Source organism: Oncorhynchus mykiss, chromosome 17, assembly GCF_013265735.2.
Source record: "Oncorhynchus mykiss isolate Arlee chromosome 17, USDA_OmykA_1.1, whole genome shotgun sequence".
Classification (NCBI taxonomy): domain Eukaryota; kingdom Metazoa; phylum Chordata; class Actinopteri; order Salmoniformes; family Salmonidae; genus Oncorhynchus; species Oncorhynchus mykiss.
In genome coordinates, this window is record NC_048581.1 from 75569066 (window position 1) to 75594279 (window position 25214).

General features: G+C 43.1%; 1 protein-coding gene across 9 annotated transcripts in view; it reads right to left on the reverse strand.

Moving 5' to 3' along the window:
- Window positions 1-25214, reverse strand: part of LOC110494585 (inositol 1,4,5-trisphosphate receptor, type 1b) — a 143340-nt gene that overhangs the window by 40550 nt on the left and 77576 nt on the right. For 5 of the 9 annotated variants that reach the window (XM_021569785.2, XM_021569784.2, XM_021569782.2 and 2 more), the window contains 9 exons: window positions 20683-20872; window positions 20121-20386; window positions 18352-18552; window positions 17878-17988; window positions 11201-11296; window positions 10955-11092; window positions 10310-10408; window positions 9626-9860; window positions 232-354 (listed from right to left, as the gene is read on the reverse strand). In XM_021569785.2, coding sequence (XP_021425460.2) covers window positions 232-354; window positions 9626-9860; window positions 10310-10408; window positions 10955-11092; window positions 11201-11296; window positions 17878-17988; window positions 18352-18552; window positions 20121-20386; window positions 20683-20872 — 1459 coding nt within the window. The remainder of the gene's footprint in view (window positions 1-231; window positions 355-9625; window positions 9861-10309; window positions 10409-10954; window positions 11093-11200; window positions 11297-17877; window positions 17989-18351; window positions 18553-20120; window positions 20387-20682; window positions 20873-25214) is intronic. The other 4 variants (XM_021569788.2, XM_021569786.2, XM_021569780.2 and 1 more) reach the window with 2 other exon arrangements.

Below are 25214 nucleotides of genomic sequence, written 5' to 3' on the forward strand. Positions count from 1 at the left end.
TGTTAGATATTACTGCACTCTCATAGCTAGAAGCTAAATCCTTTCGCTACACCCACAATAACATCTACTAATCACGGGTATGTGACCAATAAAATGTGATTGATTTAATATTACACATACAGAGATCAGCCATTGATTGGCACAGACAACCTGCAAATTACTCAGATGATTAAGAGACGGCAGATGGGGAGGAAAAGGAGGAAGGGGAGGTGGAGGACAGAACTCACTGACCTCTGCGGATTCCTTCCAGAGGGTAGAAGAAGGCCACCAGCAAGTTCATGAGTACAGCCAGGTTGAAGGAGATGCTGCTCCAGAAGGACATGTTGCGAGAGCACCAGTATAGAATGGGCTGGGCTGGAGAGGGGACGAGGAGTGCCAACACACACAGTCAATAGACAGTCAACAGTATCACTTCTACACCAGACAACCACACAGTGCTTTCACTACTACAACTACATCACCATCACAATACTGCTGCACTCATCGAACTAAGTCACGATTCAAAGGAGATGCAAATACACATACAGTATCTATTGCACATGTAAACACATTCGGCCTTCTAGGCAGAGTCCCTCTGTTCAATGTCTGTGTTCTTTTCTCCATCTTAATCTTTTATTTTTATTGGCCAGTCTGAGATATTACTTTTTATTTGCAACTCTGCCTAGAAGGCCAGCATCCCAGAGTCGCCTCTTCACTGTTGACATTGAGACTGGTGTTTTGCGGGAACAATTTAATGAAGCTGCCAGTTGAGGACTTGTGAAGCATCTGTTTCTCAAACTAGACACTCTAATTTACTTGTCCTCTTGCTCAGTTGTGCACCGGGGCTTCTCACTCCGCTTTCTATTTTGGTTAGGGCCAGTTTGCGCTGTTCTGTGAAGGGAGTAGTATACAGCGTTGTACAAGATCTTATGTTTCTTGGCAATTTCTCACCTTCCTTTCTCAGAACAAGAATAGACTGATGAGTATCAGAAGAAAGTCTTTGTTTCTGGACCTTTTGAGGCTGTAATCAAACCCACAAATGCTGATGCTCCAGATACTCAATTAGTTTAAAGGACAGTTTTATTGTTTCATTAATCTGTACAACAGATTTCAGCTGTGCTAACATAATTGCAAAAGGCTTTTCTAATGATCAATTAGCCTTTTAAAATTATAAACTTGGATTAGCTAACAACATGCCATTGGAACAAAGGAGTGATGGCTGCTGATAATGTGCCTCTGTAGATATTGGGCCTCTGTACGCCTATGTAGATAAATCTCCACCCGGCACAACGAGAAGAGGACTAGCTACCCCTCATAGCCTGGTTTCTTCCTAGGGAGTTTTTCCTAGCCACCGTGCTTCTACACCTGCATTGCTTGCAGTTTGGGGTTTTAGGTTGGGTTTCTGTACAGCACTTTGTGACAGATGATATCAGCTGATCAGCTGGCTTTATAAATACATTTGATTGATTGATTGATATTCCATTAAAAGAAAATCAGCTGTTTCCAGCTACAATAGTCATTTGCAGCATTAACAATGTCTACACTGTATGTCTGATCAATTTGCTGTTATTTTAATTGACAAGTAATGTGCTTTTCTTTCAAAAACAAGGACATTTCTAAGTGACCCCAAACCCGAACGGTAGTGTATATTTTATATGTGAGATTCTTCAAAGTAGCCACCTTTTGCTTTGATGACAGCTTTTCACACTCTTGGCCTTCTCTCAACCGGCTTCATGAGGAATGCTTTTCCAACAGTCTTGAAGGAGTTGCCACATATGCTGAGCACTTGTAGGCTGCTTTTCCTTCACTCTGCGGTCCAACTCATCCCAAACCATCTCAATTGAGTTGAGGTCTGGCAATTGTGGAGGCCAGGTCATCTGATGCAGCACTCCATCATTCTCCTTCTTGGTGAAATAGCCCTTACACTGCCTGGAGGTGTGTTTTGGGTCATTTTCCTGTTGTAAAACAAATGATAGTCCCACTAAGCGCAAACCAGATGGGACGGCATATGGCATGAAGAATATTGTGGTAGCCATGCTGGTTAAGTTTGCTTTGAATTCTAAATAAATCACAGACAGTGTCACCAGCAAAGCACCCTCACACCATCACACCTACTCCTCCATGCTTCATGGTGGGGACCACACATGCGGAGATCATCTGTTCACCTACTCTGCGTCTCACAAAGACACGGCAGTTGGAAACAAAAATCTCAAATTTTGACTCATCAGACCAAAAGGACAGATTTCCACCGGTCTAATGTCCATTGCTCATGTTTCTTGGCCCAAGTAAGTCTCTTCTTATTATTGGTGTCCTTTAGTGGTGGTTCCTTTGCAGCAAATCAACCATGAAGGCCTGATTCGTGCAGTCTCTTAACAGTTGATGTTTAGATGTGTCTATTACTTGAACTCAGTGAAGCATTTATTTGGGCTGCAATCTGAGGTGCAGTTAACTCTAATTAACTTATCCTCTGCAGCAGAGCTAACTCTGAGTCTTCCTTTCCTGCGGCGGTCCTCATGAGCTCCAGTTTCTTCATAGCGCTTGATGGTTTTTGCGACTGCACTTGAAGAAACTTTAAAAGTTCTTGACATTTTCCAGAATGACTGACCTTCATGTCTTAAAGTAATGATGGACTGTCATTTCTCTTTGCTTATTTCAGCTGTTCTTGCCATAATATGGACTTGGTCTTTTATCAAATAGGGCTATTTTCTATATACCACCCCTTCCTTATCACAACACAACTGATTGGCTCAAACGCGTTAAGAAGGAAAGACATTCCACAAATTATTTTTTTAACAAGACACACCTGTTAATTTAAATGCATTCCAGGTGACTACCTCATGAAGCTGGTTGAGAGAATGCCAAGAGTGTGCAAAGCTTTCATCAAGGCAAAGGGTGGCTACTTTGAACAATATATAAAATATATTTAGATTTGTTTAACACTTTTTTGGTTACTACATGATTCCATATGTGTTATTTCATAGTTTTGAAGTCTTCACTATTATCATCGTCAATGTAGAAAATAGTAGAAATAAAGAAAAACCCTGGAATGAGTAGGTGTGTCCAAACTTTTGACTGGTACTGTAGGTCAAGTATGTTTCAAGTTTTGAAAGGGGGAAGGAGTGACAATGTTGTATCAGTTGGTTAGTTGTAGTAAGGTTATTGTTAACTGGTACCCAAACATCATGGGGTGATTGGGCGATTCACTTATCAGTTTTTCCTTGCAGCAAGTAATACACCCCAGTGGGATGTCTTGTGACTATCCTGCAAATGATGCAGGAAATGACTGAAGTTGTTTCCTTGTTTGTGCCAGCTGAAGCATGATACACAGTAGGGCAGTGTTTCCCAAACTCGGTACTGGGGACCCCAATGGGTGCACATTTAGTTTTTTGCCCTAGCACTATACAGTTGATTCTAATAATCAAAGCTTGATGATACTAGTAAATAGTACTACATAGTTACAATAGATACAGTGGGGCAAAAAAGTATTTAGTCAGCCACCAATTGTGCAAGTTTTCCCACTTAAAAAGATGAGAGGCCTGTAATTTTCATCATAGGTACACTTCAACTATGACAGACAAAATGAGAAAAAATTATCCAGAAAATCACATTGTAGAATTTTTTATGAATTTATTTGCAAATTATGGTGGAAAATAAGTTTATACTTTTTCACCTCAGAGCAGTGTTTTCATTTTAATGTCTTTAGAAATGTATCAAATTGAGGGTTAATTCTGCATTAAACTTCCAGGTTAGGGTTCACAGTCAGTTTATTAAATAGCGTAAGGGTATGGTCCATTGGGTAATTTGCAAGGGTCAAAAACACACTAAACAGCAAAGCAAAAACATCACCTAAACATCAAAAGGGTGCAAAGCCAATTAGCATGCTTATTTGGTGTATATTAAACCTGTTGGGTGATTTTGGAGTGTGTTCAGTACTGTCCAAACCTGGGGATTTGAACTTCAACTCGTAATCTCAACAGTCAACCCTTTTTTCATTTGAAAAGAGGAACTAAGGGTGGGGACTTTTATAAACAGCAGCAACCGCACTCATGCACCACTGAAACAACATGCTCTCTCAGTCGCTGTGCTGCTGATTCATTCAGATAAGACAAGTGCGCCATGTGTGTCAGAGTACAGTCCCTTCTTGCAGTACAGGGCTCACAGAGGGACAGACAGGCAGAAACACGCTCCCATTGAGGAAACAAAGAGTGCAGTCATACAGCGACCGCAGCCTGAAGGGGGATGAAGGGATCAAATGCTAGGCGTCAATAAGGAGACGCCCTACTAGATGTGCAACATGGGGTACGTTGGGTGGGTAGACTTGGTGATGAGAGCTCCAACGATTGCACCAGGAGTTACTATTGTAGGACAATGCTTATTCAGATAATGACTCTTCCGTCACAGGCTTAGTGTCTGCAAACAGATTCTGAGAGACATCTCATTTTCAAAGCGTCTCATCCTCCTCAGAAACTCCTTTCCTCTCTAGCTCTCTTGAATCACTCTCTCCCTCAGTCACTCTAATGGTGTCTGGATCCCATTCTTCAGTAGTTAGGCCTAATCTGGTCATGTCCTACACCAGGGAGCAGTCCTATAGATCGCTCATGTCAGCAGACTACCTACTCTCTCAGTCTGTTCTGCCTTAACCCTTGTGGGCCTGGTGCCAGCAGATGTGTGTGAAGGGAGTATTGACTGCTCCTGTACTGACTGTCTGCTGGATTCTGGACTGACTCTCTCTGGAAGAGACCCACTCAGACTGACCTCCAATCTCATTACACCCTGGGAGAGGATCATTCCCTATTCTCAGAGAAGCCCAGCCTCTTGCCTAGCTAGCTATACTCTCCCTCCTATATCACATGTACTCGGTGAAGTAAACAATCAGAATATATCCCATTTGATTATTTGTGTGTGTATTACTGGCGTAGCACATATCCCAACAGCCCCCGCAAGGTGAGGCAGCCCCCATTTTTGGGGGTTGTGGATAGCATATGAACACATCTGAAGCCAAGAAAGAAATTGCATAATTTTCTCTCAGCCTTATGGAAAAGTGGAAAATAGCAGGAAATTAGCTCAGAGATTCTTGAAGTTGGGACAATCCTTGTTCGGCAGGTAAACCTATTTTTTTTTGTAAAACTAAAAAAGATATTTTGTTGCATTATTTGAGTTTAAAATATACATTTAGGGGAATTTTATAGGGGAAAGATTTGTTTTGGGAAATTTCTAAATACTTTCAATATTATTAATTTCCATGTCGACTCTATGCCTGGAAATCCCCTTGTCATGAGCAAAGGATCCCCCCCCAAAATAGCGGAAAAAGTGTTTAAATAGTTTTTTTTACTGATAATAAATGGATATTAACTGAAAAATGATCTTTACATATTTTTTATTTAACCTTTATTTAACTAGGCAAGTCAGTTAAGAACAAATTCTTACTTACAATGTCGGCCTACCCCGGCCAAACCCGGACGATGGCGGGCCAATTGTGCGCCGCCCTACGGGACTCCCAATCACGGCCGGTTGTGGTACAGCCTGGAATCGAACCAGGGTCTGTAGTGACGCCTCTAGCACTCTTATGCAGTTTCTTACAATAGCCCTCTGTAACTTTAAACAATATTTCTCTCAAAACTGTGATTCCTAAAAGATGTCCCCAGACATTTGGTCAACTCCGTCAGGGTCAGCTATACCATAAGGACCCCTTATTCATGTCCGCAACAATACCACTCATACTCTGGAAAGTTCTCTACTTTTGATAGATTTAAACAAACAATATTGGATTCACCATGGTTACAACCATAAACTGTCAACTCTTTCTGCCTGATATATTTGAACCAAAATGAATATTCTATTACATTTCATTTGGTTTTAGAGTAATAAATCAACTATGGAAAACAAAATTGCTACTGTGTATACCACTTGAAAGAAGAAGAAAAGTGGCATTTTGTCAACTCCGTCAGAGTGCTGAAAGATCTGATAGAATGGTTGTTTTTATAAGGGATTTTCAAATGAATCATTTTCCATATTTTACGAATGTTTGTATTAAACAAAAATACCGTGCCTTCAGAAAGTTGTGTTGTGTTACAGCCTGAATTTAACATTTATTCAATTTAGATTTCGTGTCACTGATTTACACACAAAAGCCCATAATGTCGAAGTGGAATAATGTTTTGAGAAATGTTTTACGAAATAATTAAAAATGAAATACTGAAATGTCTTGAGTCAATAAGTATTCAACCCATTTGTCATGGCAAGCCTAAATAATTTCAGGAGTAAAATAATAAGTTGCAAGGTCTCAATCGGTTTTCAATAATCGTGTGTAACATAATTTTTAAATGATCTCTGTATCCCACACATAGAAATAATTGTAAAGTTCCTCATTTGAGCAGTGAATTTCAAGCACAGATACAACCACAAAGACCAGGGAGTTTTTCCAATGGTTCGCAAAGAAGGTAGATTGGTGTAAAAAAATTTACAAAAATAAAAACGGCCATTGAATATCCCTTTGAGCATGGTGCAGTTATTAATTACACTTTGGATGGTGTGTCAATACACCCAGTCACTACAAAGATACAGACGTCCTTCCTAACTCAGTTGCCGGAGAGGAAGGAAACTGCTCAGGAATTTCACCATGAGGTCAACGTTGATTTTAAAACAGAGTTTAATGGCTGTGATAGGAGAAAACTGAGGGGGGATCAACAACATTGTAGTTACTCCACAATACTAACATAAATGACAGAGTGAAAAGAAGGAAGGCTGTACAGACTACAAATATTTCAAAACATGCATTATGTTTTCAATTTGTCACTAAAGCAGTGGTCACCAACCTTTTCTGAATCAAGATCACTTTGAGTCAAAATGCAAGCCGAGATCTACCGCTCAAAACATTACTTTAAAAAACTTATGCCTATGCAACATTAACCAATTAAAAGCATTTCTCCCTACCTCCACTGAGAAAAGGGGACAGTCTTCCAGCATGTGGCGAAACTTAAGTCGCACTGCATTATGCACCAATTCATGTTGTTATTCCTATGACCAGAGACAGTTAAATATTCCAAGATATTAAAAAAGACACAAGCCACTAATAATCAAAGCACTTTGCTATACTCATTCATTGCGGCTGCAGTGCTGGTTGTAGCGTGAGTGTAACCAAGGGGAACGCAATTTGTATGGCTTATAAAAGTGTTGAACAAAGCGTTGACAGGGCTGAATAACAACTTAAACATGAACTTACTCATAACAACAGCAGCTCTTTGCTGTATTTGTTCATTTTCTCTTCAGTCATGGTTTAAACAGTTTGGAAATCTCACAGTAACTTTGCAGTGTGTTAGAGGCTTCTTTTTACAGTCTATGGCATGAGGAAACAGTGCAGACACGGTGATCAGTGCTATCTGATTGGCAAGTGGTAGGCTTACAAGTGCACTTGCTTTGCTTTCTGGGCCTGTTGGGTAGGCGGGGTTCTACCTTCAGACACATGAAATGGTTCAAAATGGGAACACTTTGCCTTCCCGGCACTAGGGCTGCAAAATCAAGTGCACCCACCGCCAACAGCGTGAAACAATGCTTTATCGTTGTTGTTTTTTACAGAAATGTTTGGTCAACTAGGAATACCGGTTGTTGACCACTGCACTGAAGTAAAACTGCAAAGAAATTTAACTTTCATGCTGAATAGAAACTTCTGTTAGGGGCAAATCCAACACAACATGTCACTGAGTACCACTCTTCATATTTTCAAGCATGGTGGTGGCTGCCTCATGTTATTGGCATGCTTGTTATCAGCAAGGATTAGGGAGTTTTTTAGATAAAAAAATGGAACAGAGCTAATCACAGGTAAAATCCTAGAGGGAAAAAAAATGATAATGGATATTAACTGAAAAATGAGCATATTTTTATTTAACCTTCATTTAACCAGGCAAGTCAGTTATGAACAAATTCTTATTTACAATGACGGCCAACCCTTGCCAAACACTATCCCGGACTACGCTGGGTCAATTGTGCGCCGCCCTATGGGACTCCCAATCACGGGCGGTTGTGATACAGACTGGAATCAAACCAGGGTCTGTAGTGACGCATCTAGCACTGAGATGCTCTACCTTAGACCGCTGCGCCACTCGGGAGCCTGTAACTTGGTTCAATCTGCTTTCCAACAGACACTGGGAGAAAAATACACCGTTCTGCAAGATAATAACCTAAAACACAAGGCGACTTAAGTTGCTTACCAGGACAACATTGAATCTTCCCGAGTGGCTTAGTTACAGTTAGACTTAAAATCGGCTTGAAAATCTTTGGCAAGACTTGAAATTGGTTGTCTAGAAATGATCAACAACCAATTTGACAGAGCTTGATTGAAATATTGTACAATCCAGGTGTGCAAAGCTCTTAGACAGAGAAAGACTCACAGCTGTAATTGCTGCCAAAGGTGATTCAAACATGTATTGACTCAGGGGTTGAATACTTATCCAATCAAGATACACTAAGTGTACAAAACATTAAGAACACCTTCCTAATATTGAGTTGCATGCACTGTATGTCTGGTTTGAGTGTCTGTTGTCAACTCTGTCAGTGATTTGTCAACTCAGTCACTGATGTAGCATATTTACTGTTAATATTCTGAAAAAATATTTAAAATCACTGTTCTGCAACATACAGTATGATTAATCAACTGAATAATTAGCTGTGCTAGACCTAAGGGATAATGTTTGCTTTATAAATGTTGTTTTATGTTCTAAATCTAGAAAAACATGCCAAAATGCTAATAAAATTAGCCCTGGACCGTTTAATAGTGCTATAAAACAAAACAAAAAGAAGTTTGGAGATTTGTATTACATACTATATTTGAATAATCTAATGTTAGAATGAAACAATCAAGGCCATTAAACACTTGTTGGACAATCAAATAAAAAATGTAATGCTTTTTATGCTGTCTGATGGAGACATATTAAGAGGTTGTTCCTTTACATGCCAAATATGTGTATGTGACCAATACAATTTGATTTGATTTGTGATAGCTGATACTTTGTTGTATCAAAATATATATTTCACATCTTTTTGTGGAAAAAAGTTGTTTGTCCCGTCTTTCAAGAATCCCTGAAATTTAAAACTGTAAAAAAAAATGTCAGCCTCATGGCAAAATGTGTAAAGTAGCATGAGATAAGCTATAATACAGCAAATATTTCTCTGCCCATGGAAGAATGATCATCCTGCTTTTAAAGGGAGGTTAGATGTAACAATTTATAGATGAAATACCATCTGTTTTTAATAAAGCATTGTGAATGACTCTATAATGAGAGGATATAAGATACTGTATAAGATTATGATTCAAATGTATTCTGATGTGGGACGCTGCAGAAATGTGTTTTTGGGTGCCACCAATTGAAAAAGCTAGTGGGACCAGTGACACCAAGGAGATGTTATTCTGGAGCCCTGCAACCTTACATTGTAAATATCTTAAAATTTATCCACCTTATGTTATGTACTTTAACTTAACATATAACCTTTACATGCCCTCTCTCCTCCAGGGTTCAGGGTGGGTCTCTGGCCCATACATGGAGGCCCTGACCCAGCCTGGGGAGTTTCCTGAGGAGCCCTGAGGGGCCAGGGAGGGGTGAGGGCATGTAAAGCAGGTACCTAGTATAGAGAGGTAAGGAGAGAGACGCACAGGGAACCGTGTTTGCGTTACCAGTGGTTGGCTCTTGAGTACCTCGCAGCTTCTTCTGCCAGTTCATCTCGTTGAAGAGGTCCTCGGAGCGCAGGAAGAAGTCGTTGATCTTGCTGCCCTGCTCGTCACGCTCCGTGGTGTAGTACACCCGCAACTTGGATTCGTTGGTGAGGAACTCACAGATGTTGGGCACGGGGAAGACTATCTGCTCCATGGTGCGATCCAGACGCACAATCTGGGCACAACCACATGCAGCCAGTGCTGCCCATCACAAACCCTCTCTCTCTGGGGGAGGATGGGCAACTCTAGGCCCTGGACTGGGTAGGCCCAATACTTTATGGTTTGACAGTGGCATGTTGGTGCCTATTCTTCATCTTGGAAAACTGGCTAAGACATGATCTGGCTATAATATACTGTTATACAAGTGAAGAGGAGTAAAGAAGGTGATTGTTTGTGTGTATAAAAGCACTGCACAACACCTTGAACACTCATTTGATAAGCTCTTCCTTGACAGCATTCTTTCCCTAATAACATACAAAATACTGACAGCAGGCAAAGAAAGACAATATGTCACATGCCTAGGATAACAAGAAGTCAAAATACATGTTGTAATCCACCAAAGTTAATACAGGGGTAATAAAACAGAAAACAACATGGTGAAAACAGATGGATAAAATGACTGACCTCAATTTGAGCTGTGTGCTTGGCATAGAACTCCAGGGCATCATCCCCCTCCCCATAGATCTTCAACATGGCCTGCAGCTCCTTGTTGTGGCGGGCCAACTGGATGAACGCACCAATGCATTGCATGAATGCACCAATGCCATCGGGTGATGTATCACATTATACTAATTAATTTTTTGGTCAAAATTTACAATCAGCGTCTTCTAAGTCACCAAATTCATTTTTTGGGGTCTATTTTTCCTCATTGTATCTGATAGGTGGCATGAAATGTGTTACAGTAGGTGTGTTCTGGAACTTCCTCTAGCTGCCTGTGAGGACAGGGAACTGACACTGACACCAGATCACTGCAACACCAGACGCATCTGACAGTACATGCCATTGTTTGTGTACAATATGTGGACTATTCAGTTTTCACACACTAGCATGCTGGATATCATGCATTGGGATCAACATTTTTATTTACATAACTGAAACTGTCTGTGTTGTTCACCCACATAACTTCTTGAATAGACTAATAGAATAGAGCTGAATTGCGCCTAAAGGGGGTTAGAGTGGAAGAGCTCTGATGTAATACGTTTATAGGTTGTATAGGAGCTGTTACAGGAGGTGTAAAGCTGCATGCAGTCAGTCAGCGGTCTACAGTACCTGATGAGCCAGGATGTAGATGTTGTGGCCCACATTTCGTGGAGAGGCAGCATGCTCTTCCTCACCATCCTCATCTTCCTCAGCAGGCTCCTCCGGCTCCACCTCTCCCTGCATGTAGGCCTTCTTTATCACCTCCACCTGCATATGAACGTCACAAACCAGACCGTCAGATAACTTCCCCTTAAAAATGTCCTCTGTGCCATGCCATGCTGCAGGTATATCTGACTACCAATACATGGCACTCACCAGTTCTTTAGGCCTCATGTTGTACAGTATCCTCTCTGCATTCTCACTGTCATGGCGACTCTCCATGATGGCCAAGAGGAGCTTGGAGGCATTATTCTGGAACAGAGAGGGGAGAGAAGGGCAAGGGGTTAGGGTTGCACATCTTGGGGAATATTCAGAGGTGGAAACTTTCCGTGGGAATTAACGGGAATATATGGGAATTAACAGGAATATATGTAAATATATGTAAATTAATATTAATACCATTTAAATGTAGATGTGTTTTGCATTGGATATATTTACCACATCATATGGAAACAGAAACATTCTACCTCATCATAAGTAGATATAATTTCAAATGATTAAATGACTTCCAATAGAAAAAAAATAAAATAAATGTAGTTACGAATTTAACCTTAGTTGACTCTTCACATGATTTTAATGAAAAACAAAAGGGAATATTGAATGATCCTCAACGATCCATCGCATCTCCCAAAAAGGTTAACATACACCACCATTCAAAAGTTTGAAATGTCCTTGTTTTTGAAAGAAAAGCACACATTTTGTCCATTAAAATAACATCAAATTGATCAGAAATGCATTGTAGACATTGTTAAAGTTTATCATTTTAAAAGGCTAATTGATCATTCGAAAACCCTTTTCCAATTATGTTAGCACAGCTGAAAACTGTTGTACCAATTTAAAAAAGCAATAAAACTGGCCTTCTTTAGACTAGTTGAGTATCTGGAGCATCGGCATTTGTGGTTTCGATAACAGGCTCAAAATGTCCAGAAACAAAGACTTTCTTCAGAAACTCATCAGTCTATTCTTGTTTTTTTAGAAATTAAGGCTATTCCATGCGAGAAATTGCCAAGAAACTGAAGATCTTGTACAATGCTGTGTACTACTCCCTTCACAGAACAGCACAAACTGACCCTAACCAGAATAGAAAGAGGAGTGGGAGGCCCCGGTGCACAACTGAGCAAGAAGAGAAGTACATTAGAGTGTCTAGTTTGAGAAACAGAGAGAAACAGCAAGGGTAGCATTCCAGAGAGACATCAGAGACTGTAACGTTCTTTGCTTCACAGAAACATGGCTCACTAGAGAGACGCTATTGGAGTCGGTGCAGCCAGCTGGTTTCTTCATGCATCGCGCCGACAGCAACAAGCAACTTTCTGGTAAGAAGAGGGGCGGGGGAGGGGGGGTATGCCTTATGATTAACGAGACGTGGTGTGATCATAACAACATACAGGAACTCAAGTCCTTCTGTTCACCTGACTTAGAATTCCTCACAATCAAATGTCGATCGCATTATCTACCAAGAGACTTTTCTTCGATTATAATCACAGCCGTATATATTCCCCCCCCCCAGCAGACACATCGATGGCCCTGAACAAACTTTATATGACTCTATGTAAACTGGAAACCACATATCCTGAGGCTGCATTCATTGTAGCTGGGGATTTTAACAAGGCTAATCTGAAAACAAGACTCTAAATTCTATCAGCATATCGATTGTGCAACCAGGGCTGGTAAAACCCTGGATCATTGTTATTCTAACTTCTGCGACACATAGAAGGCCCTCCCCCGTCCACCTTTCGGAAAAGCTGACCACGACTCCATTTTGTTGCTTCCAGCCTACAGACAGAAACGAAAACAAGAACCTCCCGCGCTCAGGTCTGTTCAACACTCATCCGACCAATCTGATTCCACGCTTCAAGTCTGCTTCGATCACGTGGATTGGGATATGTTCCGCATTGCGTCCAAAAACAACATTGACGAATACGCTGATTCGGTGAGCAAGTTCATTGGAAAGTGCATCGGCGTTGTCGTACCCACAGTGTCTATAAAAACATTCCCAAACCAAAAAACGTGGATTGATGGCAGCATTCGCGCGAAACTGAAAGCGCGAACCACTGCTTTTAACCAGGGCAAGGTGACTGGAAAAATGACCGAATACAAACAGTGTAGCTATTCCCTCCGCAAGGCAATCAAACAAGCTAAGCGTCAGTATAGAGACAAAGTAGAGTTGCAACTCAACGGCTCAGACACAAGAGGTATATGGCAGGGTCTACAGTCAATCACGGATTACAAAAAGAAAACCAACCCCGTCGCGGACCAGGATGTCTTGCTCCCAAACAGACTAAATAACTTCTTTGCTCGCTTTGAGGACAATACAGTGCCACTGACACGGCCGCTACCAAAACCTGTGGACTCTCCTTCACTGCAGCCGACGTGAGTAAAACATTTAAACGTGTTAACCCTCACAAGGCTGCAGGCCCAGACGGCATCCCCAGCAGCGTCCTCAGAGCATGCGCAGACCAGCTGGCTGGTGTGTTTACGGACATATTCAATCAATCCTCATCCCAGTCTGTTGTTCCCACATGCTTCAAGAGGGCCACCATTGTTCCTGTTCCCAAGATTACCGCCCCGTAGCACTCACTTCCGTCATCATGAAGTGCTTTGAGAGACTAGTCAAGGACCATATCACCTCCACCCTACCTAACACCCTAGACCCACTCCAATTTGCTTACCGCTCCAATAGGTCCACAGATGACGCAATCGCAATCACACTGCACACTGCCCTAGCCCATCTGGACAAGAGGAATACCAATGTGAGAATGCTGTTCATCGACTACAGCTCAGAATTGAACACCATAGTACCCTCCAAACTTGTCATCAAGCTCGAGACCCTGGGTCTCGACCCCGCCCTGTGCAACTGGGTACTGGACTTCCTATCGGGCCGCCCCCAGGTGGTGAGGGTAGGTAACAACATCTCCACCTCCATTGATCCTCAACACTGGGGCCCCACAAGGGTGCGTTCTGAGCCCTCTCCTGTACTCCCTGTTCACACACAACTGCGTGGCCATGCACGCCTCCACCTCAAATCATCAAGTTTGCGGACGACACTACACTGGTAGGCTTGATTACCAACAATGACGAGACGGCCTACAGGGAGGAGGTGAGGGACCTCGGAGTGTGGTGTCAGGAAAATAACCTCACACTCAACGTCAACAAAACAAAGGAGATGATCGTGGACTTCAGGAAACAGCAGAGGGAGCACCCCCCTATCCACATCGACAGGACAGTAGTGGAGAGGGTAGTAAGTTTTAAGTTCCTCGGCGTACACATCACCGACAAACTGAATTGGTCCACCCACACAGACAGCGTTGGAAAGAAGGCGCAGCAGCACCTCAGGAGGCTGAAGCAATTCGGCTTGTCACCAAAAGCACTCACAAACTTCTACAGATGCACAATCGAGAGCATCCTGTCGGGCTGTATCATCACCTGGTACGGCAACTGCTCCGCCCACAACCGTAAGGCTCTCCAGAGGGTAGTGAGGTCTGCACAACGTATCACCGGGGGCAAACTACCTGCCCTCCAGGACACCTACACCACCCAATGTCACAGGAAGGCCATTAAGAGCATCAAGGACAACAACCACCCGAGCCACTATACTTTATCATCTACTGCATCTTGCCATCTTTATGTAATACATGTATCACTAGCCACTTTAAACTATGCCACTTTTATGTTTACATACCCTACATTTCTCATCTCATACTACACTCGCATTAACATCTGCTAACCATGTGTATGTGACAAATACAATTTGTTTTGATTTGAGATGCCTCAAGTCCTCAACTGGCAGCTTGATGAAATAGTACCCGCAAAACACCAGTCTCAATGTCAACAGTGAAGAGGCGACTCCGGGATGCTGGCCTTTCAGACTGCCCAATAAAAATAAAAGATTAAGATGGGCAAAAGAACACATACACTGGACAGAGGACCTTTGCCTAGAAGGCCAGCATCCCGGTGTCGCCTCTTCACTGTTGACTCTTGACCTTCACTTGAACTCTGTTGAACTCTGCATCCAGCAGAGTAGATCAAGCATGTCTGGTTGGAGGGGTGTATGCTGGTTGAAGAACATTCAGAAATCTCTTCCAATACACATTGCCTGTGAGCATCAGAGGTGAACCATTTGCTTACACAGCAAGACATTCATCAGCATGTCTTTGACTACATTGCTTCATTGAGTCAAAAAACTTCTGATTCCAGGAGGACCATGAGCTGCTGCTATCGATAAGGTTTCTGATTCATAATTTTCACCTTGAATAGAAATAGAGGGACTTTTGTCAGAGGTTGCTAGTTGTGAATGCAGAGGGAACTTTATGCACTTGGCCAAATGATTCTGCATCTTTGTTGTATTCTTCACATATGATTTGGCACAGTATTTGCAAATGTACACAGCTTTTCCTTCTACATTAGCTGCAGTGAAATATCTCGACACATCAGATAGTGCCCGTGGCATTTTCCTGTAAAGATCATAAAAAGAGTAAGAAAACAACAAATATAATTCCATGTACAGATAAATAGTTGTGCAGTTAGATTAAACAACTCATTTGTAAGATAAATGTTTGATAATTAAACATGTATGGAAACAGGTGAATTAACACTCAAGCAAGCTAAAACCCACATGTAGCAAAAAGTAACGAGCAGAAGTTGTTAACAAGTTCGAAATTATTTAAACACACTTTACTGTAGGCTACTATTTACTAGTTAACAAAGAAATGATGTATGGCATATAAAATACACTGCTCAAAAAAATAAAGGGAACACTAAAATAACACATCCTAGATCTGAATGAATGAAATACTCTTATTAAATACTTTTTTCTTTACATAGTTGAATGTGCTGACAACAAAATCACACAAAAATAATCAATGGAAATCAAATGTATCAACCCATGGAGGTTTGGATTTGGAGTCACACTCAAAATTAACGTGGAAAACCACACTACAAGGCTGATCCAACTTTGATGTAATGTCCTTAAAACAAGTCAAAATGAGGCTCAGTAGTGTGTGTGGCTCAGTAGTGTGTGTGGCCACGCCTGGGCATGCTCCTGATGAGGTGGCGGATGGTCTCCTGAGGGATCTCCTCCCAGACCTGGACTAAAGCATCCGCCAACTCCTGGACAGTATGTGGTGCAACGTGGCGTTGGTGGATGGAGCGAAACATGATGTCCTAGATGTGTTCAATTGGATTCAGGTCTGGGGAATGGGCGGGCCAGTCCATAGCATCAATGCCTACCTCTTGCAGGAACTGCTGACACACTCCAGCCACATGAGGTCTAGCATGGTCTTGCATTAGGAGAAACCCAGGGCCAACCGCACCAGCATATGGTCTCACAAGGGGTCTGAGGATCTCATTGCGGTGCCTAATGGCAATCAGGCTACCGCTGGCGAGCACATGGAGGGCTGTGCGGCCCCCCAAAGAAATGCCACCCCACACCATGACTGACCCACTGCCAAACCAGTCATGCTGGAGAATGTTGCAGGCAGCAGAACGCTCTCCACGGCGTCTCCAGACTGTCACGTCTGTCACATGTGCTCAGTGTGAACCTGCTTTCATCTGTGAAGAGCACAGGGCGCCAGTGGCGAATTTGCCAATCTTGGTGTTCTCTGGCAAATGCCAAACGTCCTGCACGGTGTTGGGCTGTAAGCACAACCCCCACCTGTGGACGTCGGGCCCTCATACCACCCTCATGGAGTCTTGTTTCTGACCGTTTGAGCAGACACGTGCACATTTGTGACCTGCTGGAGGTCATTTTGCAGGGCTCTGGCAGTGCTCCTCCTTGCACAAAGGCGGAGGTAGCGGTCCTGCTGCTGGGTTGTTGCCCTCCTACGGCCTCCTCCACGTCTCCTGATGTACTGGCCTGTCTCCTGGTAGCGCCTCCATGCTCTGGACACTACGCTGACAGACACAGCAAACCTTCTTGCCACAGCTCGCATTGATGTGCCATCCTGGATGAGCTGCACTACCTGAGCCACTTGTGTGGGTTGTAGACTCCATCTCATGCTACCACTAGAGTGAAAGCACCGCCAGCATTCAAAAGTGACCAAAACATCAGCCAGGAAGCATAGGAACTGAGAAGTTGTCTGTGGTTATCACCTGCAGAACCACTCCTTTATTGGGGGTGTCTTGCTAATTGCCTATAATTTCCACCTGTTGTCTATTCCATTTGCACAACAGCATGTGAAATGTATTGTCAATCAGTGTTGCTTCCTAAGTGGACAGTTTGATTTCACAGAAGTGTGATTGACTTGGAGTTACATTGTGTTGTTTAAGTGTTCCCTTTATTTTTTTGAGCAGTGTATATTCACCCTCACCCTGTATTGTAATCAAAACTTACCGGAAAGCATGTAGTCCTTGGCTCAGACAGTATAGTAGTGTGGCCTCAATAGCATCTCATTAGTGTGCAAGATCTTGAGAATCAGCTGTACATGTGATGGAAGAGTACACTGCACAAGTGATGGAAGAATGCACTGTGCCTTGCAGAGGGTTGCAATTCCATTGAATTGGGGATAGTTTAACTAAAATATGCCACAAGACCTAGAATCGCCTTATGTGTATCCAACAAAAAAGGTTCACTGTTATAAGCTAACTTTATTGATGAATTTAAGCAAAATTCCCAAATTTCCCGGGATTAACTTCCCATGGAAAATTTCCTGAGAACGTTTCAGACCCTTTGCAACCCTACAAGGGATACAGAACATCAGGAGGATGAATAACATTCAGGTTGTCATGAGTGCTGTTGGTTAAAAAATGCATTAAACCAAGACAGAACAAAGAAATATGTCAAATGGATAATAAAGGAAAACAAACAGGGTGCAACATCACTACTAAACCAAGACAACCTTGAGCTCCAGCACCAGGTCCATCCTCTTCTTGCCCAGGGGGTTGATGTCATTGAGGATCAAAGCGATGATGATGTCGATACCGTTGCATTCATGAGTGGCGATGCAGTTCTGACAGAGAAACAGACAAACAGGAAACATTTTGAAGTTGTGTTTATGATTGAGTCAAAATATCTCCAGATTAACCAGAAAACAATATTACAAAGGCCTTTGTTTAGTCTGACATGATCCTGCAAGAAAAAGCCATGCAAGGAACACATTTTTTGTATGGAGGTGTGTACTGGGACCTATCTGGTCTTGTAAAGAGAATTTAAAAGCTTAATTAAAGCACTGCCAAATAAGACCAACCCTGCAATTACTGAAATGGGTGACAGCAGTTATACGCAAACACTGGGTTATTTGACTACAACGTTTCATGATACTCCATCCACACATTAAAAACAGGTAGCAGGAGGTGTGAGTGTGTGTGCCCACCTGGTTCTCATGGCAGGGTCCCTGGCAGTACTCTGTGAGGCTCTCTACTGTCTGGTTGATGAGGCCTACGTTCTTCTCATTGATGTAGAGTCCCAGCAACCCCAGGCCTCCCGTGGTGCTGCCACAGATACAGTCCAGGAACTGCAGCGTCTCACACACCAGATTATAGTTGTTCTTGTTGTTCTGACACCTCAGGAAGTTCTGGAGCGGAAAGAGACACACAAGTTATAAATTAGAGACACACTAATTCATACATTCACTCTAAACATTATGAACAATAACCTTAGATCCCTCTATGAACAAATGGGTTATTCCACTGAAAAACTACAAAAGTACTGGCTTTGAGTATAATATTATCAGAAAATATAAATGATTAATGTGCTATGTTAAAAAGGCTGCCTGTTATAGTTGCCCACTGCCTAAGAGGCGGTGCATTTGCGTAAGTGCCAGTACATCAGCAGAGCCGAGCTCCCTGCCATCCAGGACCAATGCAACAAGTCTGCAACCAACAGGACCCTGAACAGCTTCTAGCCCAAAGCCATAAGACTGCTAAAGAGTTAGTTAAATAGTTAAATAGTCAATGAAATATAGTTGAAGTCAGAAGTTTACAGACACTTAGGTTGGAGTCATTAAAACTCGTTTTTTAACCACTCAACACATTTCTTGTTAACAAACTGTAGTTTTGGAAAGTCGGTTAGGACATCTATTTTGTGCATGACACAAGTCATTTTACCAACAATTGTTACAGACAGATTATTTCACTTATTATTCACCGTATCACAATTTCAGTGGGTCAGAAATGTACATACACTAAATTGACTGTGCCTTTAAACAGCTTGGAATATTCCAGAAAATTATGTTGTGGCTTTCGAAGCTTCTGATAGGCTAATTGACATAATTTGAGTCAATTGGAGGTGTATCTGGGATGTATATCAAGGCCTACGTTCAGACTCAGTGCCTCTTTGCTTGACATCATGGGAAAATAAAAAATAAATCAGCCAAGACCTCAGAAAAAAAATTGTACACCTCCACATGTCTGGTTCATTCTTGGGAGCAATTTCCAAACGCCTGAAGGTACCACATTCATCTGTACAAACAAATTATGAAAAAAAGAGAGACTAAATATTCTCATTTTTTACATTTTTTGGGAAGCCTGGCTTCCCTTGGCATCCATGAATACACGCCACTGGTTGTTTACGAAGCATGTGACGAATCAAATGACATTTTATTCAAGTTTAAATCAATGGCTGGATTATTTAGGGATGAGACGCATCTTTAACTCATGTCTAAACATGTCAATGAGATTAAACCATGATTAGCTTAGCCCGCTGTGTTTGCCCCAGGATCAATCCAAACAGGCCAAATACAGTGCACAAAACTGATGGTGAGCCATGGTGATTCAGCATCCAGCTATCTGTCAATGATGTGGAGTCTTGACCTTACTCCACAGAGTATGTTAGTGGGGGAAGTTCAATGTCTGTCTGAGATATTGAACCTCCCCATTTAAAAACACAACCACACTTGTCCTCGTAGTTAAACCAGACCAACCACTATCAGATACGGAAACAGTTGCATCACGTTGTTCCAACAAATCATGTCTATTTTCACCATCTGGTTTCATTTCTGTATAACGATCTGGTGATGGAAATGTAGCAATACTGAAACTGTAAGTGTGCCATAGGGCCTGAGCAACCATTGCAGCCCCCCTTTATAACTAACTGGTGCATCGTAAACCACAGTAGTGCCCCCTGGTGGTGTGGCTGACCAACCTGCAACTCCCTGTTGTGGTTCTCACACAGCAGCTGCATGAGGCGCAGGATGGGCTGCATGATGGTAATGATGACACTCATCTCCCCCTCTTGGTCATCAGGCGTGCTGGCGGGGCCCTGACACTCGGCGGTGGCCAGGTGCTCCTCGGCCTCGGCCTCACGGCGGTACGTGGTGAACGCCTTCTTTGTGACCGTGGACGCTTCCACCAGCTGCTCCTTGACCTCCTCCGTCACCGCAGCAACCACCACTGTAGCCACCACCTTCCCTGGTAAAAGAATAACATGAGGAATAAGAGACACTCACAACGAAGGGGACACCAAAGTAACATAGAGGATAGTCTCACTGTACAGTGTACACAGGAGCAGAGTTGGAGCTGTCACAGACCTTGAACTTCATTATCTGGCCCCAGCTTGCACTGCAGTGTCAAACAACTAGGTATTTGTGAATGACTGATTTATGATTTCTACCATCTTCCGAGTGTAGTAAATTCACTGTATTAACTGTCCCACTTGACAGGACCAGGATGCTGTTCACACCAGCCCTACTACCCTGACCCCTGACCTTTCTTTCCTTTAGCGGTGGGCGTGTCCTTGTCTGGGGGCTCCTCGTCCTTCTTCTTGCTGCCCAGGTCGCTGGTGTTGACAGTCACAGTGGCCTTGATCTCCTGCTGGGCCAGCTTCATCCTCTCATAGAACACCTTGAAGAACATCTCTGACTTGTTTTCTCCCGTCAGACGCATGAAGAAGGATTTCTAGAATTGGACAAGAAGAACAAGTCAATGTTGCAGATTTAAGAGGTTTTGTTTCAGATAATTCTGTGTTAATAAGGGAATTGGTAGCTAGAGGTTTTCATAGTGACGTATTATGATTATGTTGTCAGATTATCTACATACGCACATTTCCCATTTAACAAATACAAGGTAAACAGCCTAAAGGTCTAGCATGTTTGTTGTTCCGTTTGACCACATCTACCCTGACAGACAGACAGACAGCCTGCCAGCCTGTCTGTTATGCAGCCAGAGGCTCTCTCTCTGCAGCTCTGTTACATAACCCTCCTTGTGCTCACCTGAAATCCTACCATCTGTTCTCTGCCCCAGGGGCACAACTCTACTGGTACCGTGCAGGGCAGGCTGCACTGTACACACATTCACACAGAGAACATAGCCAGGTACACAGTAATCCCAGCCAGGTACACAGCAATCACAGCCAGGTACACAGCCACCCCAGCCAGGTACACAGCCATCCCAGCCAGGTACACAGAAATCCCAGCCAGGTACACAACAATCCCAGCCAGGTACACAACATTCACAGGAAGTGTGTCAACTCAGCATATTCAGCAAGTACTTTAGCAATAATATAACCAAAACAAGAGGCAGGTGGGTGAGAGGGAAAGGGGGGAGAGAGGAGGGGAGGCGAGACCAAAGGCAGGTGGGTGAGAGGGAAGAGAGTGGGGGAGGTCCACCATTAAGTTAATCAAAGTACTGTAGTTTGTCCCTCTTTCAACAAGGTTAAGTCAACCTTGTTTACAACACCAGGCTCATTCATTGATGGTGCTTAGGATCAGAAATCAACAGTGGCTATGTAAGCAGGCAAACATCCACCCACATTGCCACACAGAGGGGAAAACTGCCAGAAAGCAACTTTTTAAAAACATTACCTAGTTTGATTGGGAAGCCTTCATGACTGTGGCCATAAACAAGTACTTCCATCTCGGATCACTTGGATGACCATCATTATGCCAACACCTGACTGTCGCCTTATGTTCAAGACAACAACAACAGCAGCAGCAGCGGCAGCAGCAGCAGCAGCACAAGCAGGAACAGAGCCTGCTAAGGGAAACCCTGTCAGGGCAATTTGCCTGTTGTTCCATCTACACATATCAAGGAACTTGTCAGTTTGCTGACTTACTTGCTATCAGTTTCCAATTATCTGAAACAGGTTTCAAATCTATATCTTGGGTACATAACAACATGTCATAGTCTGCAACAATAGCACAACACGGAAGGAAGATTGACATTTTTCTCTATGGGAAAATTGAGGGGTTTTATTATTCACTCAGAAAAAAAGGTGCCATCTAGAACCTTAAAGGGCTCTTCAGCTGTCCCCATAGCATAACCCTTTAAAGAACCCATTTTGGTTGCAGGTTGAACACTTTTGGTTCCAGGTAGAACCCTTTCTACAGAGGGTTCTACATGGAACCAAAAAAGGGTTCTATCTGGAACCAAAACAGTTCCCCTATTGGGACAGCTGAAAAACCCTTTTGGAACCCTTTTTCCTAAGAGTGTAGACTAGGCATTAAGGTGTAGTTACTAGGTGATACTCAATAGTACTTGGGCATTGCTAAGTGTAATTTACACCAGCACGGCTGTGGTGGTGAGCTTTTTTATCCCTGGGCCCTTGATATGCACCATCAACCTGCTGATTCCTTCTTCTAGGAAACCACCAGCTTATCCTCTTCTCTGCAGCAGACTAGACCCTACCTGTAGGGCCCACTGGGTGCACTATGGTCTCTGTCTCTCCCCAATGTTTGGCAAAGGGGCCTCCTCCATAAAAAAAAACAAGGTAATTCTGCATTCCTCTCTTTCTCTTTTTTATTGTTCTCCCTTCACTGCTATGCTGGCTCTTGGCATCAACAAGGGGCAGTTATGTAAGGTCTATTTATATCGCAGGCTCCCGCTCCCTCCCTCCCTTCCTCAGTGAGCGACAGAGCTGTGGCTGTAATCATTGGAGGGCTCCTGCACCGTACCATGCCCACCAGTCGGTAACCAAGGAGACCCGCTCTCACACAAGGCCCGGTCACATACAGTATAAGAGGATAGAAAAACAAACAAATAAACCACCTACCTCCAATCACAACCCTACCAGCCACTTCCATCAGGATGGTGGAATTGTAGGGGGGAGTTCAGGAGAGTTTGGAACAGTGAGTATGTTTATATGCACACTAACAACACAATATTAAACGGATTACGGCAGTAGGCCGAGTATGGTATTAGTCATGTAAACACCTTACTCTTCTCTTAATTGCCACAAGGTCATAATCATCATACGCCGATTAAAATACCTGGATTTCTAAGAAATATTTTGAAGTATTAGGAACACCTTAATCGGAATTCCAGCGGCATATTTGATCTGCACATGTGCCAAAACACCAGCAGCATGAGCTTCCTCTGAAATGACAGGTCAGTCAGAAGGCCGAGTTGATCAAAATGGGATGTCAGTTTCCAGCCTCCCGTCCAACGCCCCCTCTCCCTCTGACAATTCTATTTATACTTTTCTCTCGAACCTACAGGCCTGAAGGGATTGGTTTTCTAAGAAGTTCAGTTTTTTATATCACTCTCACAAGACAAAGAAGAAAATAGAAAATAAGCCAATTTTGCCTTTGAGCACTGATAATAACCAATAGTGGACCAGAAAGCTTGTTCAAGACAGTGTTCCATCATGCAAAGGACAATCAATTCAGACTCAATTAAAACAAGTAAAAAACTGAACAATGACCTAATTTGAGTTTCTACAGAGGAGGAATCAAGTTAGTTATCCCTTGAAACAGCATAATGACCTCACCACAGCCTGCAGGCTGTTCTGCCCACTGTCAGTGCTGTAATAGCCAATAGTGTGGGCATCAACTTCCAGTGTGGGTCAGAGAGCCTTCCAAACAGAGCAAGGAGCGTCACAATCCAATTGGCAGTAGTCACTACTGTCTGACCTATCTGGATGTCTACGCTGGAGCAGAGCCTTACATTGACTTTAAGGCTCTGAACGGGAGTAGCCACAGGTGATAGATATCTCCATACAGGTGACCACCAGTAGCCAATGTACAGTACAAGCCTCTGCTTCCTTGCTCCTGTGGGTTGGTTGGCTCAATACTACAGCCTTAGCCTGCCTGGGTTGCAAAATAAGTTTCTTAGTCTTAAAAATCTGGATACCTTTTCTGTTTGTTTTTAATATAGCATATTTTGAAACAGGGAGGGGCCTGACACACCTCTGTGTTTTCTACCTCTCCTGCACATGCTCTTTTCATTTGCCTTTAAAAAACAAATGTTTTAACCCTTTTTCTCCACAATTTTGTGACATCCAATTGGTAGTTACAGTCTTGTCCTATCGCTGCAACTCCCGTACGGACTCGGGAGAGGCGAAGGTCGAGACCCATGCGTCCTCTGAAACACAACTCTGCCAGGCCACACTGCTTCTTGACACAATGCTCACTTAACCCGGAAGCCAGCCGCACAAATGTCAGAGGAAACACCGTCCAACTGGCGACCGTGCCAGCATGCATGCACCAGGCCCACCAGAGTAGTAGCTAGAGCACGATTGGATAAAGACATCCCGGCCTGCCAAACCCTGTCCTAACCCGGACGATGCTGGGCCAATTGTGCGCTGTCTCATGGGTCTCCCGGATCTGTAGTGACGCCTCTAGCACTGCGATGCAGTGCCTTAGACCACTGTGCCACTCAGGAGGTCCTTTCTTTTGCCTTTTAAACTCTTATCATATTGTTTGGTATGTTCTTGTGTGCAAATATAAATAAATTATCTTGGTTTTCACTAATGCACTTCCTCTTTCCCCCTGCAGGGCTGCAGCTCATCTCAGCTCTTTCCCTTTCGCCCTTCATACTACTGGCCCTTCATACTACTGGCCCTTCATACTACTGGCCCTTCATACTACTCCCTCCTTCCCTACCTCTTTCCCGTTGGCCCGGCAACTGCCCCAGATTACCACAAAAAAATTGACATCAAGAGCCTTTTTGTCATTGAAGAGAGGTCCAGCATTTTCTAAGAGACAGAAATGTGATGCGACTGCTGATATGATTCACTCAGCACCATACGTGATCCCGCAACAAAGCTGACTTGTCCCCTGCAAATTGTGAGTGAAAAAACAATCTGGGGATTATGAAAGAATGAAGCCCTGTGTGTAGTTGTGCAGGCTCCTTGGCTACAATGAGAGAACCCCACCTCCACCCCCTCCAAATAATACATTATCCTGCCAATCTCTTTCCCTGACTACTACCTGTAATGTTTTCCTGCAGGGAGGTCCTTTCCAAGGCCCCAGTGCGTGTGCAGGATAGCATAATGGTGTTTAAGAGTGGGAGTAAATTATGC